The sequence below is a fragment of the Calidris pugnax genome, unplaced genomic scaffold (assembly GCF_001431845.1).
Source record: "Calidris pugnax isolate Ruff unplaced genomic scaffold, ASM143184v1 scaffold92, whole genome shotgun sequence".
Lineage (NCBI taxonomy): Eukaryota > Metazoa > Chordata > Aves > Charadriiformes > Scolopacidae > Calidris > Calidris pugnax.
The window spans coordinates 234,877-256,326 of record NW_015090823.1 but is presented as its reverse complement, the minus strand read 5'-3'; the positions used below and the strand labels follow the sequence as shown (position 1 = coordinate 256,326).

Sequence of the window (21,450 nt, the reverse complement as noted above, 5' to 3'; positions counted from 1 at the left end):
GGGGGTATAGCCAGCTGCCAATTCAAACAGTGTGTGACAGAAATGGAGAGGTCTTTTTCACAGGAATGATGAGGAATGTCCTGTGGCAGTCCATCTGACTTCAGTCCACCAAGATGTTTCCACTCTCAGAGTTAAATGGAAATTAAAAAGTCATGTAATTATATTGGGAAAACAAAGATGGTCCAGATGCTTTAAAGCACAGTTCTTACAGAGGATTTGTTTTTAATAAAGAGATTTGGTTTTTTCAAAATCTTTTTTTTTTCTCTCCTTTTTTTTTTTTTTTTTTTTTAAATTTACCTTGTAATTTTTTTTTTCCACAAAAAAAAAAAAAAAAAGAAGAAAAAAAACCCAAAGTCTGCAGAACATATTTCAGTTCCCCCAAGCTGACCTCCAGAAATAAAAATAATGCTAACACAGCTGCTTTTCCACTGTTCAAGTGTGTACCAGGTTTGAGCATTACAGACAAACCACAACAAAATGACTTTTGGCTTCAGAGTACAATCCTCATAAAGTAAAAGAAATATGACCATTTAAAAATAAAAGCATTGTGAGAAATACTACAATGAAAATACCCTTGTAAAGGAAGTACCTGGATATAGGAGCCTCCAACTCGTTATACCAGGGTTGTCTTAATAAACGATGAAACCTGTCTTGGACTTGGAAGTCATGTGCTGCAAATGCACCAAGGTCCGCATGCCCAAATTCCATTCAAACAAATAAAAGGTATAGCAGTGTGTGTGTTCCAGTGCTCAAGTGTCCACTGTGTTCTAGTTTGGCTCATACAAATCAAAGACCACAGAACAGCCATATGCCATTCTTAATGGACACTGGATCTTGATTTACAACTGCTCTCTGACGTTGGAGCAGTATGGAGCATCAGAAGCCAAGAAAGAAAAGAAGGAATCTAATCCAACGAGTAGGAATCTTTGCAGTATTTCTTACATGTAAATGTATTTTAGCTCATTGCAATACTTTTTTCAGGCAGTCTTACAAATCCATGGTGTGGTTCCTTTCATCAATGTTATCACTTACTGTATTTGTTAAATGTCAGCAAAAGCCTAGCACAAACCCTGAAGACTTTTGAGTAATCTTTCAAAATGGCTGGATAACACAACAGCTAATAAAAAGGTACCATATACAGCAGTCTCACTAAGTAACAAGTGACAACAGAAGAAAGTTCATAATGATATTTGATTCCAGACTGCTCTCAACTCAGCCTCAAAGCGTCAAAACTGCACAGCGAAGGTTGAAGGTTGCCAAATTCAGTGGACTCTGGATAAGTATTTGACAACTCCATTAGTGCTGTTGTTAAGGTCAACACAACAATCTCTCTACATTAGTTATCCCTCTGCCAATTGGTTTGCAAAATGTAATTTTTCTTGCTGAGTATGAGTCCAAGTTGTGCTGAACATAGCAGGCATAGCCAATGGGGATCTTGCTGTTGGCTTTTGAGGAGTAGCTCCAACCCCAGCTCACGGGCTGACAAGAGCTTTAGGAACATGCTTCACAAAACCCTTTGTGCACAATGAGCAAAACCCTGGGCAGATTAATGTGTTGGGTGGTAAAAAAACAAACCCCGGGCTCCAGCTTTGGAGAACTTAACTAGTTGAGATATGTCCTCAGCATCTCTCATATCATTTTGCTTTATATTTATCATCCCTGGCTATTTGTCAGGACAGTACCTATATGCAGATATAGTCTTTTTAAAGACTACTCAGCATGAAATGCTGGTCTGAGTAAAAGATCAGACAGGGAAAGCATACCAAGACATTGCCAAACAATTAAACCAAACAACTTCAAAATGTATTTTCCTCTACACTTTTATATAACCACTGCAGATATCGAAGGGAAGATAAAGGCAAAACAGCTGTTGGAAGACTGCAAGTATTGAAGCGTGTCAAGTTTCAGATCACTAAAGTTCATATTAGCACCACTGGCCTTCACACACACATTAACTGCAGATCAGTTTAAACCTTCATCCCTTCAAACAAGTCAGAATCATTTCCCATCAGACCAATTTTCAGTTTGAAATACACTGCTAATCTTTAAGTTTGCATGACTACCTGCCTACAACAGCAAATGACACACTTGTCACTTTTTCGTAAGATTTACTGGCTTTTTTTGCTCACAGGCTGACATACGATAAGCTTATCAATTGATCAGCATTAACAATGTAAATATTTTTCTCTTTTCCTCTTTCACCTCCAGCATAATAAAAAAATTGACAAGAAACACAATAGAAAACTTTTTCTTATTTGCAGTAACAGCAAAAAGCAAACAGTAACTCCTGAATAACAAGAAAAAATTAGATTTCAATTAACAAACTAGTGCATTTGTTAATCTGTCTTAGATATTGAAGACCAAATTACTTTAGGCAGCTGCTGACAATTTTATCATACACAGTGAACTTTGGCTAATAGAAAGAACAAAGTTGCTTATCTTTGTATACATTAGTTGGATGTTTAGACTCTAATCAAAACCTTTTTAAAATAAGATTTTACAATCAATGCTCATTTATCAGGGGATTAAATATTTCATCATGGTTTTCTGCATTTTACATTGACTTCAGATACATAACCTTTCAAAAATATATTTTAAAAAGTATTAGAGCTAGTAAATTATTTTGGGTCTATTACTGCTTTGGAAATGAATCATGTGATCAGAGCTGCCATCAGAACTAAACCTGCTGCTTTTGTGATATTGATAATGTTCCACAGTATATCATGGATCACTGAAAAGCACATCAATAAAATGTAGCCCTTAAGAGCTAGACAGGCAATCCTTCGTATGAGAATTATTTAAACAGCCTCCCCTGTACTTATATCCAGTCTACCTAACCATTCATAGTAGTGGATCAGCAAGGAAAGACAAAAAAATCTAAGTCCAGTTCTTCACTCTGCCAAGGTCCGTGTACAAAGTGGAGGGAATTGGTAGATCTCCGAAGTTATCCGGCTGCCCAAGGGTAAGTGCTTTAATAGAACTGTCAAAACCACTTTTCAGTGGTTATAGAAATCCCTGCAAAGGAAGATCTGCATTCCTTAGGCAATCAGTTTCCCCTTGGAAACTCAGAACTTTACGAATCTGTACAACCAGAATAAAAACAGTCCTTATCCCTTTTGGCTTTCTTTGTTTGTACTGCTTTTATGACAACAACCTGCCAGTCTCCACAGAGGTATTTAGGTGGTGCTGGAAAGGTAATCCAACTGCAGCCATTCTCATGGCAACAGCCAGAGCTTGGATGCCTTGACTCTAATCACAACATCAGTACTCATTTGCGCAAGGCAGTAAATAGTGTAATATTTGTTCAGGTCTCTGTGCTCCCTCAAGCATAGCCATCCATCTGGGAGGCTTAAAGTGCATTGCAGAATGAGGGTTCCCCAGTGATGACAAGCCCTGTCCTTATTTGCTGGCCAATTACACAGTTTCCCTCAATATGTTTCTAATGGTGAAAAATGGAGTGATCTTTCTTTGTCTTTCCTTTGTGGTAAGTCAAGGGCAGGGAAACAAAATACTGAAATTCATTTAACTGTCCAAGATCGCAGATAGTAATATGACAGGGGATCACTCAGGAGAAAGGTTCTTTATTTCAACTTCATCCCTAGTCCTCAGCACCCTCCAGACTGTGTCCCTTTTTTAACTGATCCAACCAGTCAGTCAAAAGTGAAACACTCTGAAGTGACCCATCTGCAACTCGTGCCCTTGGAAACAAAAATCAGTTATTTCTACCAAGATCCATCTTAGTGAGTTGTGTTGGATGGCTAGTAAGTATCATGTCCCTAGTACCTGGCCTAAACTGACTAATACAGACCTGACTGGCACCAAAAATAACCTGCCATACTGTGCTCAGACACAAAATCATGTATACAGCATTGCCAAATAAATCATGAAACAACTCTGTATTCCACTTGGCTATTGCTTGCCTCATTACCTTCCATCTGAAACTGTATGTCTCAAGGCCCCAGGTTTACACATCAAGGCACATCTGAAGGACTGAACATGCAGCTCTTTTTATGCATTTGACACATCCCAGATCTCCTTTGAAGTGTTACCGTTATTTTTTGTAGACAATCCTGACAAGGAAAACTGGACTGGAGTGGATTATTTTCTGTACTGTTTGTCCCACTATGGGTGGTATTTCAATAAACATTTAGTTAAATGCAAAGCACTAAGCAAACATCTGGGCAGAGAATCTGCTCTACAATAAATAGAAGAACTCAGAGCATAAGCAAAAGAGCTGAGTGACGGTTCATTGCTCAGCATAAGGAAATGAACTCAGGAGGGTTCTGAGCATAATTAAATCAATAGACTAAATATTTCACTTGCTTACCAACAATTCAGTGCAGCATTTGACTAGGTCTCTTTCTGGTCTCTTACATAGCACTGTAACTACCAAAGTCAGTGAAACATAGCAGTTTGGCAATAGAATATTTCAGAATTATGCCCAGTATATTTATTTTCAGCTGTTTATCTGCATTAGGAGGTTGCCAAGAATCATACTAGCCTTGGATTCTAGCAGATCCACGTGCCTTTGTACCCTGCCTGCACCATTCCTGGGGACACAGTATGCTTCTGGCTACTGCCCTTTTAAAAAAGATCTTCACACCTCTGGATGGTCTAAATGAGTGGAATTTAGGAGAGCACTGTGCAGAACCTACATTCTGTTCCAACACTAGGAAGGTGTTGCAGATTGGCAAACAAAATGTTAACTTTGTATTTTTCCACCTGGATAGAAACAAAACCAAGGGGAGATCTGAAGACACTTGGGAAACAACAAGAAAGGCTGAGTAGCAATCCCTGCAGCTTTGACTAGTCTAAGAAACAAACAAACAAAAAAAGGCAAAAAAAAAAAAAAAAAGCAAAACTGCCAAGTGCCAAGAGTTGGACACATTGGCCATGTAGCCATGAGGGCTACCAAAAATTATCCGTTTCAGAGCAAGAGAACCCCTATGACAAAGGGGAAGCTGAGATAGACAGAAAGTGTCTTAACCATAAGTCTCACCCGCACCTCTTAATTCCTCCCAGCCCATAATACTCTTTCCATTTTAGTAATGCAAGCTTTCCATTGAATTGCTTATATGGTCATTTGTAGAGCCTTGCACCTGCTTTGATAACACACATCTGGTATGAACACATGAGTCATCATGAACACACAAGTTTATAATTTTAAGAATGACATTGTTAATTATGCTTGAAATAAGCTTGGGAAACATTTTACTTAGCCAGCCTCTTGAATAGACATTTCTTTATATCTAGTGAAACATCATTTTGCATACCGGTAATAAGAAAATTCATGTGATGAATACTAAATTGATATAAAAAAAGAAAAAAAAAAAAAAAAAAAGGCAAAACTGCCAAGTGCCAAGAGTTGGACACATTGGCCATGTAGCCATGAGGGCTACCAAAAATTATCCGTTTCAGAGCAAGAGAACCCCTATGACAAAGGGGAAGCTGAGATAGACAGAAAGTGTCTTAACCATAAGTCTCACCCGCACCTCTTAATTCCTCCCAGCCCATAATACTCTTTCCATTTTAGTAATGCAAGCTTTCCATTGAATTGCTTATATGGTCATTTGTAGAGCCTTGCACCTGCTTTGTAAAGCATGGATGGGCTCAACTTTCATACTATCCATCTTTCCCAGTGGGGTTTTACCAAAATTAAAACTCACAAGGTGCAGCATATTGCAGTTTCACCTCTCAGTCTCATTAGCTGATACTTTCAGAAAGGCTGTATAGAGCCCCACATCTGTTGTGAGCAGAAAAGGCCTTATGCACTTAAAAAGCATTTGGGAAGAGGTTTTCAAAGGTGCAAATTCACATGCTTCAGTTGCATGAGAATCCAAGCAGTCAGTGGAACAGCCAAATAGCTGATTGTCTGTTGAACATGCAGACGTCGCACTGGATGGAAACAGGAGTAGAATGTCCAAAGTATTTCGACCTAGCCAAAAACATCACCTAAATGTGAAACTCCTGCAGAATTTCAACCTGCTTGCATACCTTCTCATAACAGAAACCATTTGCGTGAAAAGTACGTTCATTTTGTTTTCAAAACACAACATGAGGTAACCATCTGGATAAAGACACGTAAGAGGAAAGTAGCTGGTGCTGCCCATTAGAAATTTCCCATCCCTGAAGCTGGGCTGTAGAGTGAGCCTGCTTCCATTCAGCAGAATCCTGCCAAAAGCTGGGAAGCCCCGACCAGTCACTTCGCTTCTGCCGTGGGAGGGGATGCTTTCAGGCTGAGACACTCGCTGGGGTTTTGCTGAGCGGAAGCTCTGGGCCCCGCTCCTGCAAAGAAGTGCACTGTGCCGTGACCCCGAGGGAACGATTTCCAGTGCGCAGGGCCAGCCATGCGAGACTCCCCGGAGGACAAGAGCCTCTGACCATAGCAGCTGAGGGCAAGGTCCGTTAGTGTTCCTTCTGCTCCTGCATTGCTTTCTACAGAAGGGTCCCCTGAAGAAGCGGGAAAATACCCTTCAGAAGGTGCACATGAGAAATGCCCTCTGGTGAGATCACACCTATTGAAATGAGTTCTTGTGTTGCTCTTGGGATTTCAGTTTGGGAGAGTTGTTTTTTCTTTGGTGTTTTTTTTCTTGTTGTTGGGCTTTATTTTTATAGCTGGGAAAAACGTACGGAAACGATACCATTCCTTCTGAAACCTTCTATTTTGCTAAAGAACAATCTTAACCCAAGTCAAGGCGTCCTGACAGAAGAGGCTGTCAGGACTTCTATGTAGTCTCCTTTCACACATATACAAATAGAACAAAAATTTCTCCCTCTGCCTTTGCTTTAAATTTGGCACTGCGCTTGACCGGAACTGCAAGTGCAGCTCTGGCTGGAGAGCCAACTCTGTACCAGTAAGGCAAGGATGCTTTAGCATCCAGTGTGCCCTCTGTTTCCTCTGGCAACATAACAGTACATAACCTACCTGTATCCCCATATTCCCAAGTTATCCTGCTGTTTAAGCGTGTAAAGTTGGACTTAATTGTCTTATTCTTTAATCCAGTCTCCTCCAGAAACCAGGTTCGTACAAAGAAATTTGCAAAGAAGCCTTAGGAAATTAAATGCCAGACTCCAGGCGACTTTCACCGACACTTCAGTTTGCGCCTCCCTTTGTCTTTCTTCTGCCTCAGTTATTACAGAATCCCTGCTGTCTCAGACAGATCCCAAGTGGGATAAAGGTCTCCTTTACATGTGCCCCAGTACATAGTCGTATGCCTCTCTAGCCTGATTACTCCATAATACAGCAGCTTGGACCACAGGGAAGTAATTTACCTGCAGGGTGAGAAATGTCAAAGCCTGACATCTGTTCCTGGGCTTCAATGGCTAGATGTCAGCTTAGGTATAATTTACCTGGCTGGCAGCACAGCACCAGAGGTGTGCAAAACAAAACAGTTGCTCTTGTCAGGTTTAGAGCCATCTGTTTCTACAATGAATATAGGATGCTTTGTCCCATACTTGGGGAAAAGCGTCACCCACCCCTCAGAAGCTCCCCACAGACTTATTGCCAATCTATCCAGGATGCTCTTTTGCCAGAATACCCGAGTAACTCATTTTGGTTTTAACTGTACTGACACTCTCTGCATGGCAGAGGAAAGCTCCTCCTATTTCCTAGGTAGGAACCAGAGCAGGGCCTTTATGCTCTCACATTAACCTAGGGCTCATGCAAGTTCCCTGGTCACCCACACTGCCTCTGCATCAATTTATAATTTGGAGCAAGCCAATGACTTACATGGGGGCACTGGGACATCCATGTGGTCACAGGTGGTTTGAACCAGCTGGTGCAATAAACCTGAGGCCACAGCTGGTCACACTAACAGGAAATATAGGTGCACCAGACACACCAAAGGGAGACTTGTAGACCTACTAAGAAGTCTACCTTCCACTGAAGCCTTTGGGACTTGGCACCTGAATATCTGCACTGACCTGAGCAACCTACCTACTGTCGCACAGGGGGTCTTCCAGAAGAGCAGGCAAATGCACCAAAGCTGCCTGCATCCCAGCCATCAGAATACTCTTCCTGCCTACCTTCAAAGCCAAAGCACATAATTCATTACTGCAATGGTGTAGAAAAGAAGCAGGGTTAATGAGATAACCATTACAGGTTGGAAAAAGGAACCCTAACTATGCAATGACACAGCAGACAAAGAAAGCAAACACCAACAGTGAGCACAGACTCAGCCAGGAGCCACCTACAGAAATTTCCCCTCAGTCCCTTGTGTCTTAGTAAGCATAACGCCAGGCTGTCAGAGAGAAGCACCAGCCCAGGAGTCAGAGCGAAGTCTGGGCACCCCAGTGGCTGCTCCATCTGACCAGTGTGAAAAGGACTTCCTCAGCAACACAAGCCAAATTAAAGCAGTTACTATGTCTCACGCGGGCTTCCAAAACAGCCAGGAAGCATTGCTGGAACTGGAGATTCAAGTCTTGAGAAGCTCGGGGATGATGGAGGGACAGGCAGGGATTGACCAGAAGTTGTCATATCTAGAAACTATCAAGAGGGAATGGCTGACATCAGGATATAGGTTTGGATATCTTCTCACACAAGCTTGTAATTCCTGCTTGCCTTTGAAAGCACTGCACGTGTCAAAAGAAGAAAGCAAAGGAAAAATACCAGTTCAGTTACAAATTTTGTTCCACTTAAAACATAAGGTTGTTAGTATTGCTTTTTCATTGCAGGGAAAAAAACAAAACCAACAAGCAAACCTTCAATGGACTTCTGAGATGGAAGATTAGATTCAAGATTTGAATCTAATCATCTTGCAGTATGCTCCACATCATATACCTAACTGATTCTGAAAGCAGCACAAGATAAAGAGGGAAAGAAGGTGTGTTGCCATAGTGCTCCCGCTTGCTGCTTAATACTTGTCAGACAAATTGAAACACGATTGAATAAGCAGTCAGAACTTCTTGCTACAGCACGTTACAGTCTACAGTATAATTTCACAAATATGCATTTGAGCTTCCAACGCGTTCAACTGAAAAAAAGCCGGAGAAGCGTATCACAAAGAAAACAGACTTAACTCCTAATAAGCTCAGAAAGGCATATGCATAGTAACCTAGCCTCTGAGAAACCTACAAGCTATTATATAAGAAAGATTAATGTTAATTGCATATGAGATAAGTCACTGTCAACCATTTAAGAAATTAGCTTCTTCCATTCCGGTATATTGTATTATTCCAGGTTAACAGAACATCATGGTGAAATGTGAAGGATGGCAGCACAGCTGCAAAAATAAGCATCGTCTACAAATCCATAGAGTGTGAATGAAAAACTTTCAAGAAGCAAACACCTACCTGCATTATGATCAGTAAACTATTTGAGCAAAGGTGGGCCAAAAGGAATGAAATTACCTTGAAAACAAGAAAACTGATTTCCTGTAAAGTCATAACTGTATTGCCCTCAACAGTTCCTTATCTTTTTTATTAGTTGAAGAAAGTACATATCAAAAAAGGCACAGAAATAAGATTTCTCACGGGTTTCACTTTTAAAAAGGAAAATTTTCTGGTATGTAACCACCATAACCTTTGATATAATACCTGCATCCTGTTATTGTTTTTATGAATCATAGTCTTCCACTTGATTCATAGTGATGAATGCCAACAAAGCAGCAATGCCGCCCTGTGTTAATATCCCTGTTGGAAAATTAGCATCATGCCTTATCACTTGCCTCTCTTGAGCCATGCATCTCTTCATGAGTATTGTCTCCCGTGCTATGCTAATGCTCACTTATTCATTACAACCTTCAGCTTTTATCACAGTTATGAAAAACAAATCAGAGCTCACTTACATTTTTGCCAGTGCATATTCTGTGTCAGGACGGAGTCTTTTTTTCTCTTGAAGATGGCTTGGCTTTTTAATAGCTAAGGTGTGTTTGACTCCTTTACGGGGATGTGATAACTGTCTGTCAGGATGTTTCTTTCAGCTTTTTAAAAGCCCCATGTTCCCGCTGAACCCTGTGATGTCATCACATCCTCCAACCACAACCACTTCTATATTTTCCCTTGCTCTATGTTGTTCTTCATGACGCTAAACAGTTCCTCCAAGAGCAGTGAACTCTGGAAGGTATTATGCACAGAAAGGCACTCATTATCACCAAAACATATTTGAACAATCAAACCTGGAACCCGCCACTCAGGGGCTTTTACCATAGATTTACAAAATTAGGTTGAAAGGTTGTACAGAAGAAAAAACCACAGGGTCTTTTAGTAAGATTTTTACCTTCTGTGGCACTAACAATGGTCTTGTCCCACATAAGACAGCATTCTGCTGCTTCAGCTGGCATAACTATTGGTTCTGAACACTTCAGAGTCCACACGCCATGTCTGCCTGGCCCTTTAAATGCGCAACACTTTTAAAATACAAAACTTGTGTGTTTGCTCCTACCTTATGAGAATCTCAACTCCCTGGGGCCACTAAATTTGAACTTATGAGGAAACACCTGTAAACACTTCAAGCCTCATTAAACGAGGACGTCCTTCATTTAAAAAAGAAACCCTTTTTCTGTTTTGTTTTTATCAAAATACAACACTTCCTACTGAAGAAGAGACAGCCCTTCAAAAATAACTTGCAAAGCCAAAGAAAGGCTGAGAGATACTTGCCATAGGTGTTCAAATATGTTCTTAGCATTAGTAACAGCACCATTATATCTTACCTACGCACACCGTTGTAAGAACATAAAAAAAAATGTTAAGAGGTTATCTAAAAATCAGACCATCGTGATGAATTTTCACAGGTAACACTGATGTAGGAGCTTCACTCCCAGAGAAATATTTGGTGGAGGCTGCACAGTGAGTTTAGGATTCTGGCATTCCTATTTTCCTGTTCAGTTTTTAATCACTGAATTGCCATGGCACAAATTTCTCTTCCCATAAGAAGACCAAGGCAGGATCTGGTGAGTTCTTTAGCCAGGAGTCTATTAAAAGAATTTCCTCCCTTAAGGGAATCCAAACACCTCTCAGGAGCAGGTCCATTTTCTGAACTATTTTGCAACATACCATTAGTGTTGCATTTAATGAAAAAAGCCCCGATTAATCACATGAAGTTGAATACTTAATTGTACCACCTCTAGTTCAAACAGTTGTCCAAAAAAAACCCCACAAAGCAGCAAATCCCAAAGCAAGCGAAGTGGAAAGAAATAAGGAATGTGTCCCTTCACATTGCTGCCCTCCAAAATAGCACCCACCTCCTCAGTTCTCAGGCACGAGGGCATTGTTTGGCCACATTTTGCATATGTGCATTAATGCTTACTACCAGCCACACAGTATAATATCCTCTCTGCTGTTGAAGTGCTTAGTAATAGCAGGCAATCTGTTAGCTAATACTTCATAGATGGACAGGTATGCTAGAGTCAAACTCACAGCCCAACATAGCCAGATGAAGTGAGGAAGAATATTGAAATGGGCTTCAGTGGCATTTCAGTTACACCGAAGCAGCAAGAATTTGTGGACTCTTATATCACCAATGTGAAAGCATTATCATATTTCTCCCTAAACTAATGGAACTTCATTCTAGAAACCTCTTAAATTTGTAGAATTAAGATAAATGCTTGTAATGCAACAGGAAGTCTCTTCCAGACAAATTCTGTCCTTTGAAAGCCAGGGCCTGATCATATATTTAAATTTTCTTACAGTTTACAGCACAAATCAATCTCAGGAAATACCAGGAGAAGTTCGGCTTCAGTCAGTGCATGAGACAATGTCAGAGAGTGTTTAGAACTCTATTTTGTTGCTGTTTTCTTCTGGTAATACCTGAATTCTGATATCACAGAGCTACTGGAAGACAGGATGGTAAATCAAGTTTTTAGGACGGTTTCTTCCAGGAATAAGACCTTATTTTTAAGTATGAGAACAGTCTGTGTCCATTTGTGCTCTGCAGAGCAGCAGAAGCGTAGTGTGAGATTTGTACACACCAGGTCTTACATGTGAATACGTGCATAAGCAAAGGCAGACTGCATTCACAAAAGTAAATATATAGACTCATATTAAAAGAATCTATATATGTTTATCATCTTACCTCTAACTATACTTTAATTGTGCTTAGAAAAGCTGTGGATTAAGCTGTTTTTAAGGTCTTTACATCAGTACTTTAAAAATATGAAACCAGGCAGATAAAGTCTCGATGTAATAGACATCTAAAATGAGGAAGTTGCAAAAAAGAGCATGTTTTCCACAGATAAAACAGCCAGCACTATTTTGGTGGCTGATAATCATCCATTTCCATATTTTACTCAGAGTTACCAGACAACCTTTTGGTGTATTAACAAAGAAACACTCTCCAAAAAGTAACTTCACAGTTATACATTGAGATATAAAGGAGAATATGTATGTGCCTTGGCGACCCCACACCATACAAAGCAAAATCAAAGCTGTCAAATATAAGCATCTTCTCATTTCATGCATTTTACGGGAAAACACAATTTGGTTAAGGACTATTTTACTAATGAGATCCAAAGGAAGAGACAAAAGCAGAGAGAAAGACGAAAAACATCACTTAGCAAGTATCATTATTTGCCTCTTCCTCTGACAACTGTTTGCAAATCATGATTCAGGTTTATAGTCTATAAACATGGCTAGACCTTAAGCTATTGTCAGATGATCAAACAGCACCAAGAGCAGGAAGGCTGCTTGTGGATAGCTGTACCTTTAAGAGACACTCAGAAAATTAACTGCAGCCTTTGCCACTAGATAACTAGATGCAAATCCAGCTGCCTCCAGTCATGCCTTGACCTGTTCACCATAAGACCAAAGCAACTAGTTCTATATCAGGCTACATGGTAGATGTCAGTCAAACCTTGGTTTGGCAAGGAACATCTCAGCCCTGAGTCACAGTACAATTTCTCATGTTCCTGGTGGTTATACTTTGAGTCATGTCCAGAGACCAAAGGATTCACAGGCAGCGTTATAATTTAGTTCGACCAGCACATACAGCTGTTCAAAGGATAACCTGAAATTAGCTGCAAAGCACATGAGAGCAGCCATGCACTGTATACAGTGCAGAAACGCTTCTCTTTAGACCAACAGTGATGCATTTCTCCTAAGCAGGGTTGGTAGCTCTGTACACACAAGAACCAATCAAGGGTTGCAGCAGATCCCAGTGGATCCCTGCAGCTGGTCTCAGCAAGAATGGTAAGAGCGGAGTGCAAGGATGACCCAGACTGCATGCGCCTTATCTCCTCTTCCAGCCAAGATGATCCAGGTGTGGAAGACAGATGCCCAGCATCCAACCTTTCATTAAGGTCTGTGTCATCAGACAGCGACACTGGAAAATCAATACATCAATCACAGCATTCAGAAATCTGCAGCTCCTCTGGTAGTAAACCACATGCTGCCAACCAGTGGGTAAGACTTTCATCTGAACAGTCAAAGAAGGTACAGACAAATTCATGCTTTCCTCTTTTACACAACGAATACTGCTCTGTCTCCCATCTTGTCTGTGGGCAGCAGTGGATTCACCAAAATCCACTGCAAGTGGCAGAGAGCCATACAGCCTCTAAAGAAACCTCTTGCCATTGGTTCCCGTCAGAACCAGAACAGAAATGCAGATGAGCAGGATAAAGTGATTGAGAGAAGGCAATTGTTTGGTAATCTTACAGTTAAGCTTGCTGCAAATACCAATTGATATCTACTATCAAGCTGATGCTCCTCGTAAGAGGGAACTTAGAAACTTAGAACTGTGCCTACTCAGTGCTGGTAGGAACAAGGCCCTGCAAGAATTTTGAGTATACAGATGATATAAAAATCATCGAGATATATTATGTTTGATAATCTGAACCTTAGCTTTATCTCACTTCCTCATCTCTTTGATGTTGTCTTATTCCCGGGACAGGAGTTGAGCTCATAAGTAATTTTCTTCCAAAAGTGGATTAATGCTGTTGACAGACGTCCTGGCCATTGCTTTTTGTTGTTGTTGTGGGGGGGGTTTTTTTGTTGTTTTTTTTTTTTTTCGTTTTGGGGTTTCTGTTTGTTTTGGGTTTGTTTTTTTTAAACATGTCAATATTAGCACTTTAATCCTGCCATACAACAGAAGAAGTATGAATATATAAGCAGTAGTCTGATATTTCAGAAAGTTTTGTGGTCTGCAAACACAAACATTTACCTTTGAGAATACAATAACTAAATTAGTAAATGGGTCTCTACCTCACAGATTAGAATGAGTGTTTAAAAGACAACCATGCTTAGAAAAGGTTCTCATACTTCTTTCCTGATCGATCAAGAGAGATAATAGAGGAAACGAAAAGTTGAGCCTCATTTGAGGCAACAAGATCTGACATCTGACTGAAAATTATTTGCTATCTCAGATTACAAATGCTATAACCCACATCTATTCTGTAGCATGACATCATATGTGAAAACATAGCAAGAAACAACACAGAACCAAAGCCCATAGAGTACAAGGCCAGGATTTATTCCAGCAAGTTTATAGAAATCACATCACCTAACTTAGGATCGTCACACTACAAACTCCCTTGGTAGAACCAAAAGAACAACAGGCATCTCCAGAGGGATGAGCCACCCATGTGCAAACCACCTTCTGGAGGTGTTTATTTCTTTTAGTAGACCACAGACCAGTAGTACAATGAGTCTCCTAATTCTACTAGCTTGATTAGGCATCAAAAGAGTGGGATGAATGAAGGCCTAAAAAACCTCAAAGCCAAAGCCCTTCCCCAGCGTCTCTGCTGGATGCAGAGGTGTGCCACTGCTTGTCACAGTTAGCACGTAGCTGACTTCCTTGAGAAGCATAAGGGACACGAATACTACGAACAAGGGCAGTGAGCTGCAGGGTGTGTCACAATGTGGAGTGAATTTTCATACTCCATCTACAGAGCATTTACCAGAAAACAACTCCTCAAACATGTCTAAAGCGTGTTTGAAGAAAAAGTGTTACTTCAGTCACTAAGGTGGCGGGGGGATGAAGGGGTATACACATCTCATCACGCAACACCGACTGAGGCAGCTGATAGGACCTTAAGTGTTTGCTCAAGGTCATACAAGAAATCTGTAACAAGGCTGGGAACAGAGGCCAAACTTTCAGGGATAGCCTTGTGTACAAGACTGCTCACTAACCATGTGCTTCCTGAGAAGTGTCCCACCTTTTTTTTTTTAATACTGTAAGTAACATTGAAGCAAGCATGGTACAATAAACTCAGTGGTTTTTTTTTTTTTCTTTTTTTTTTAATTTTTATGTGAGCCTCACACCTCCCACTTCACCCTCTGAAACAAGTTCTGATTCATACCTCAGCTTTGATAAGGAACAAATGATGCAGCCTTCATATATACTCAGTGCTAGAGATTAAATCCTTGGGCAGTGTAAATCACCATAGCCCTCATGACCTCTCAGACAGTGAAGATCTGAACCTGGGACATTCCACGTCCATTCCAGGGTTACTGCGCATTTTTTCACACAAAGAAATGTCCCATACTGATCAAGCATAACATCGGGCACAAAGAAGAGCATGAAATCCTTCAGAGCTTCTGCACACAAATGCCTAAGTGAAGCTACTTCTCAGTGTCCTCAAGGAAACACTGAGTTCTAGAGTAAAAAGAAAGTTAAAAAACCAAGCTAACCGTATTTCTCACACTGAGACCACGTCTGTACTTAAAGAGATGAGAGTTTCCCATGAACAAGAAGTTGTGTTTTCTAACACACATTAAGCTCTAGAACAGACCTTTCCAGGACTTCTTAGTACTTTTTTTAAGAGATCATCTGGTCTGTTCCTGAGCTCAAAGGTGCGAGTGCTTTACCACCCTCCAGAAAAACCCAACGACTCCCCCAAATGGCCCCACCAATTCTTAAAGCTAAATGGGCAAGCTGTTTGTAGTGGTTACAAACACATACTCTCAGACCTGCCCAGTGCTTGCTTCTCCCTTCCTGCTGCTCACACACATGCCATGTTCAGCACTGTCTGCTCGCAGCCTACCCGTTCGCCTCAAACACTCAGGTGTTTGTCTGTGAATGAGTGGCAGTCACGTTTGGTTCAAGTTTCCGGTACTGAGTCAGGCAACAGGAACAGCAGCACGTAACAGCCTGTGTCCATACTGCAGCTGGAAGTGAGACATGAACTAACCTTGACTGAGCCAGCCAGAGGAACAAGAGCAGCGATGATCCCATGAGCCTAGACTTCTGTGCTTGCTTTCAAAGCCAGCCTGGCCACAGGCACACTACCGTGTAGCTAATCCACACTGAAGTCCTTGCCACTGCAGCCTCTCTCAGCAGTTGGGCGTTCAAACTAGTTTGTGTATGCCTGTGCACCTTTGCCAGCTTGCCCCTGACTGCAGTGCTGACAGATATCTGGGGTGAGCTAGCGCCGGGAGCTGTTGCACAGCCTCTCCCCTTTCACAGGTCACAGAGTGGCTGCTAAAGCAGATGGCGTTAAGGGGTGAAAGGAGCAGAGCATCTCTGTAACTTCCCCACCTACAGTCACACCAGCCTGCTGGCTTCCAGAGTCTGTGCGCACCAACACAGTGAAAACCACACGTCCAAGCTATCCGTTGAGATATTATACACAGAACCACCCCCAAAATAAACCTGAAATTGGCAGAAATCAAAAGCAGATCTCAAATAATCCTGTTTTCTCTTCATGAATCAAGAGTATCATTGAATGTTACGCACATAAATCTCAGGACTACCTCTGGAAGTTGGCATCGTGAGACAGCAAGAGAGCTTGGGGTTTCATCAGTTATGAAAGCAATGCAGCCTAAAGGCTTGTTCCACTGGAGTCTCAAACGGGTTTCCTTTTGTAGTGGTCCTGCATAGAAGTCAGTAACACACTGCACTAAAGCCTTCAGTCCCCTCTTCGTTGAATCTGCTGAAGCAAAGCCTTTCTTTAAGGAGTTCTTACCTCGCATATTTAATATCCTCTCTTTCTCCTCACAGAAGCAAAACTAAAGAACGAGGAAGACTTTGTGTAACATGAATTCAGTTCATGTTACTCCTCACGACCTATATTCACCATTTGTAGAAGCGGGTTACATTCAAAAATCCATGTTACTGTTGACATTAACTTCAGACAAGAATCTCTCTTTTGACTGGGTGCACACGAAAGCAAGTCCTAGAAAGGCATTTTAGTTAAAGCTCATGCTCTGTGTGCTCAATTCATCCAGTGGAAGTAACCCATCTCAAACAGAAGTACTAATGAGCCACATTCAGCCAAGTCACGTGCCCAAGTCAGCAGAGTAAAACAGGGACTTCAACACCTCTTTTCACATGCAGATATTGGCCCACATTTGCCAAAACTTAAGCAACCACCATTTTTTCCAGCTAAGGGCTTTAAGCAGGTGCTAGATATTCTACTATCAGATCAGACCTCGTGCCAGAAACCACACTGTCAGGCTGTGTCTAGGTAGTTCATTTAGAACACAAACCTTGCCACTGTTACCAAGTAAAAAGCTGGAGCCCTGATTGTGTCACAAAGACAGTCAAGTCACCGGCGTCGGGTCCTTTCTAGAAAACATTCACGTTGAGAGCACTCTCTGAGCACATTTGCCCCCGGAGTTTCATAGAGAAATAGGACTCAGCAGCTTTGGCAGCACCCTCATGCCTGTTCTACCCCGAAACCCATGATGTACAGCTGCAGAGGAGTGGGCAGAGATCTACAGAGAACAATAACACTGTACTGAGCTGTGAATCTACACAAAAGTTCCCATTGCTTCATTCAGCATTTACTTTTCCGTGGTCTCCTTCAAACATCTGGGAAACCCCCAGATGTACTCTCATTGGTGCAGTTGGTTCTGAAAATTTAGGCCATTTGCTTCTCCCAGGACACAAGCAGCATGGGAGGTTAGACAGTCCTCCCTACTGTGTGCCTACAGGACCACCTGCAGATCTCAGCTCATCTCTTCATCGAGGGAAGAATAGAATAGGAAAAGTTTGGGGGAATTTTCTGTCAAGGACGTTCCTTATCATCAACAGAGACGATACAGGTTTGTGGACTCTACATACACGTTTGTAGATTCTATGTACAGAGTTACTAACATAGCTGTAGTGGAAATGTCAATTTCCCCTCCTAAGGGCATTGACCACAATTTAGAAAACAAGACCTGTTACATCTTCATTTGGCCCTCATGCTTAAGAGAGCGCACAAGATTTTCAAGCTGATTTCATATCCAGATGAAGAAAAAGGAACTAAAACCCTCCTCTCTACCTTATCAGCTCTGGTTCCTCGCTAGGCTACACTCAGAAAACCTGACTTTCAGTTTGCCGAGTTGCACCAGGGACTTCACAGAGAGAACTTATACCAAGGTCCTTGCCTATTTGACAACTGATTAGAAAGAATGGAGAAAAAAAATCTAGACTAAAATGCAGAATTAAAAGCTTGGTAAAGTTGAAGCATTACTGCCTGCTCTAGAGAAGCGTGCACAGCCAAAAGCTCTGCACGGGAAGGGAAATTATGAAGGCTGTAGTTAGCAGGAATGGAAGATGAAATCCCAGTTCTGGTCACTGCCATGGAAACAACTACCTGGGTCTTTTCTAAAGTCAAATAAAACTCTAGGAGTGATTGCTGGAATTCTTTCTGCATCCTCATGCTGAATTACCTGCAGGAACTGACCATGGGTTTGCTGTACCCAACAGCTCAAACCTCTGCTACGGGCAAGCTGCCTCTGCAGGGTTTCTTTAGGTTCTTCTGAAATGCAATGCTCCAGTCACTCAGAGGAAAGAATCCTGGAGGGAGTTTGTCTCAAGTCTGCTCTTGTGTCACTAATATTTTATTTCCCCACTACCAATGAGATTAAATTAATTAGTTGAACACATCATAGGTAGAAGTGGAGATATTCTGAAGATGGCAGTATTCATAGGGGTGAGAAGGCACATTTATCTGGCAGCTGAGAGAGCTGAAAGTTTTTAGTGACTAGCTCCAGAAATCTGGATCTCAGGGTCCAGGATGTTACCACGTGTGTCACTATCCAGGCAAATTGCAATAGAAGCCTCAAAAAGGAATGTGGTGATGATGATGTCCCAAAGACTCACTCATTTTCACATATTCTCCTTGCACTGCTTTATACTACACTTCCTATTCTCCATGTAAATACCCTTTCATTTTTGGTGCTACTGTGACAGTACAACGCTGTATTTTGACCCACAAAGCAAACTGTTGGCATTAAAGGCCACATCAGTAAGTGTGAGTGACAAATTTCTGTGCCCTCGTACAGTTAGAGAGACAAGGGCTTCATGACATGAAGCAGAACTGCATTTTTGTGTTGAAAAAGTCACTGCTTTGAAAAGAATATTGCAGCTCTCTCAAGTTTTAGTAAAGTGGGATCTACAGTTTCTGCAAGTCAGTGGGAAGATTTCAGCAGCCAAATTCAGAAAGATACTCAAACATATGCCAGCCTTTGGATGCAGAGGTGTATATCAATATTTGAATGATCTAAGATAAACAGTGTCTATACACTCAAAGCAATTCTTTCCAGACTGCAAAAACCAGTACTGATTTAGAGTCCAGCACTGCACCAATGACTCCAGCACAAGCTATGTCAATTCCTTACTGGTAGTTGTCATTGTCCTGAAACTGTGTCATCAATAACATCCAAAGGGGCAATGAAGCACAAGTAAAAGCTATAATTTAGGAAAAAACAAAATAAATCCACTTTAGCAGTTACTATCTACATACAAACGTGTTTTGTCTTAACAGGTTAGTATTAGTTGTGTGAAACTGCCACCTGCAGGTCACCTCGCTGTCAAGCTAAATGGGGTTTAAGGCTCGGCAGTGTTACCAGGCTGACAAAGCAAAGAGAAGGAGATTTGCAAATGCAGACACCAAATCAGCTTGGGACAATCTGCTCTCTGACACTCACTGCACTCGGGAATCACATAACGGCCCAAAGGAAAGAGACCACATCACCTAAAAGCCTGCTCCAACTCAGGTTCCTGTGGTCTTTTGACACTGAATCAGTAACAGAAAGAACATTCCAAAGATCATTAAAGATGGTTGTCCAGAAACAGAGCAGAGGAACCAAAGTTAACAGCAATGACACATGCTCCAGGACATGTTGCTGTTCTGGAAAAGATGATAAAAATAACACAGCTGCCGCAACTGTTAACACTATATACCTCATGTCTTTAAAACACAAAAGCTTGGATTAAGGAAACAGCAAAAAAGGAACTGTGCTCAAAGTTCTCAAACAGACAGAAACACAATGCTTACAGATCTATGTGCAAAAAGGCATAGCTTCCCTCAGGCAAAAGCCTTCACCAAAGCATTCTTCATGGCACAGAAACCCTCAGGATATCAAGAGGACAGTAAATAAAGGGAACAATAAGGCCTGTTGCTGTGACTTAAATGGTAAAATCAGGGAACAAGCTCAAAAAATAATTGAGACAACCTGTTTTGCTTCCTTGATCCTGTACTGTACATCCATTAAAAATCTGAAATGATCATTTTGAAAAGGAAGCTATGCAGCAACAGGCTTAGCCAAATGTAGATACAAGAGCAGCATCATTCTCAGGCAAACAGGTTGGATGTTCTGCTCTGCTTTTTGTTAAGGACAGTAAGCTAAACCACTGCATCTTCAGGGAGATTTACAGCACATTGCTACAAAACAGAAACACTGTTTACAGACATGAATTTTCTGGTATCCATGTCTGTCTGTAAACCTTTTATTTAACTCCCGTTAAAAAAAAATAATGGAGATTTAAAATATATCAGATGTCCAGGAGTTTCATCAGCATAAGCCAAGTAAATAACAGCAGCAGCAAAGAATGCATCCAAGAAGAATGCTCAAATCAGACATTCTCATTTAAAATACAGCATTGACTGCTGTCTAACCATCTATGCTACATACTTGTGAGTAATTCCTCTCTCATTTATTGTAGTGCAGAATGATAAGAGTATTTTCTTTCACTCCAGATGCACCTAAAGTATTTAACATTGACAGTTCCCTGGAAATTTGGGGGCTTTCCTTTTGTAGGACTCGGTTGTGAAAACTCCCTGCTCTTCACTTTCAATGATTGGAACTCTCACTGGGCGATCTTTTATTGTATTAAATGCAGGTACAGAAACCAGCTCTTGTACTTGATGATTCTGGCGCAAGTACCAATGAAGGCACTTAATTTTCCATTTAACCCTCTCCTTTGTTTACCTGTCAATAGTTTTTCACACTCTACAGTTTAATTTATTTTCCACACAATTTCACCTCTTGAGGTACTTTGAGCCAGGGAAAGACTAATGTTCAAAGTTTACCATGCGAGAAACTCGGGCCTCAGGAATCCTCGCCTGTAATGTGAGGCTCAGCTACCAGAATTCATTCAATACATACTTTTTTCTCTAATGCCAGTCCTGTAATTGCTTCCTGTATGACACAGCATCTCTTCAGTAAGACATTACAGTTATTACAATTTCACCTAGCTTTTACAGCTGCTTCTACAGAGGAACTTTCAATGCATTTTATGAGCTCCAACTGAAGCCTAGCAAAATCTGATAAACTTCAGTGATTACACTCTTAGTGCAAGATATAGAA

The 21,450-nt window shown here is 41.1% G+C and overlaps 1 protein-coding gene across 1 annotated transcript in view; it reads right to left on the bottom strand.

Annotated features, from left to right (window-relative positions):
- POU2AF1 (POU class 2 associating factor 1) overlaps nt 1-9,884 on the bottom strand; it is a 17,258-nt gene extending 7,374 nt beyond the window's left edge. The window contains exon 1 of the mRNA XM_014939946.1: nt 9,786-9,884. Coding sequence (XP_014795432.1) covers nt 9,786-9,801 — 16 coding nt within the window. The 5' untranslated portion in view covers nt 9,802-9,884. The remainder of the gene's footprint in view (nt 1-9,785) is intronic.
- Between the last annotated feature and the right edge of the window lie 11,566 nt (nt 9,885-21,450).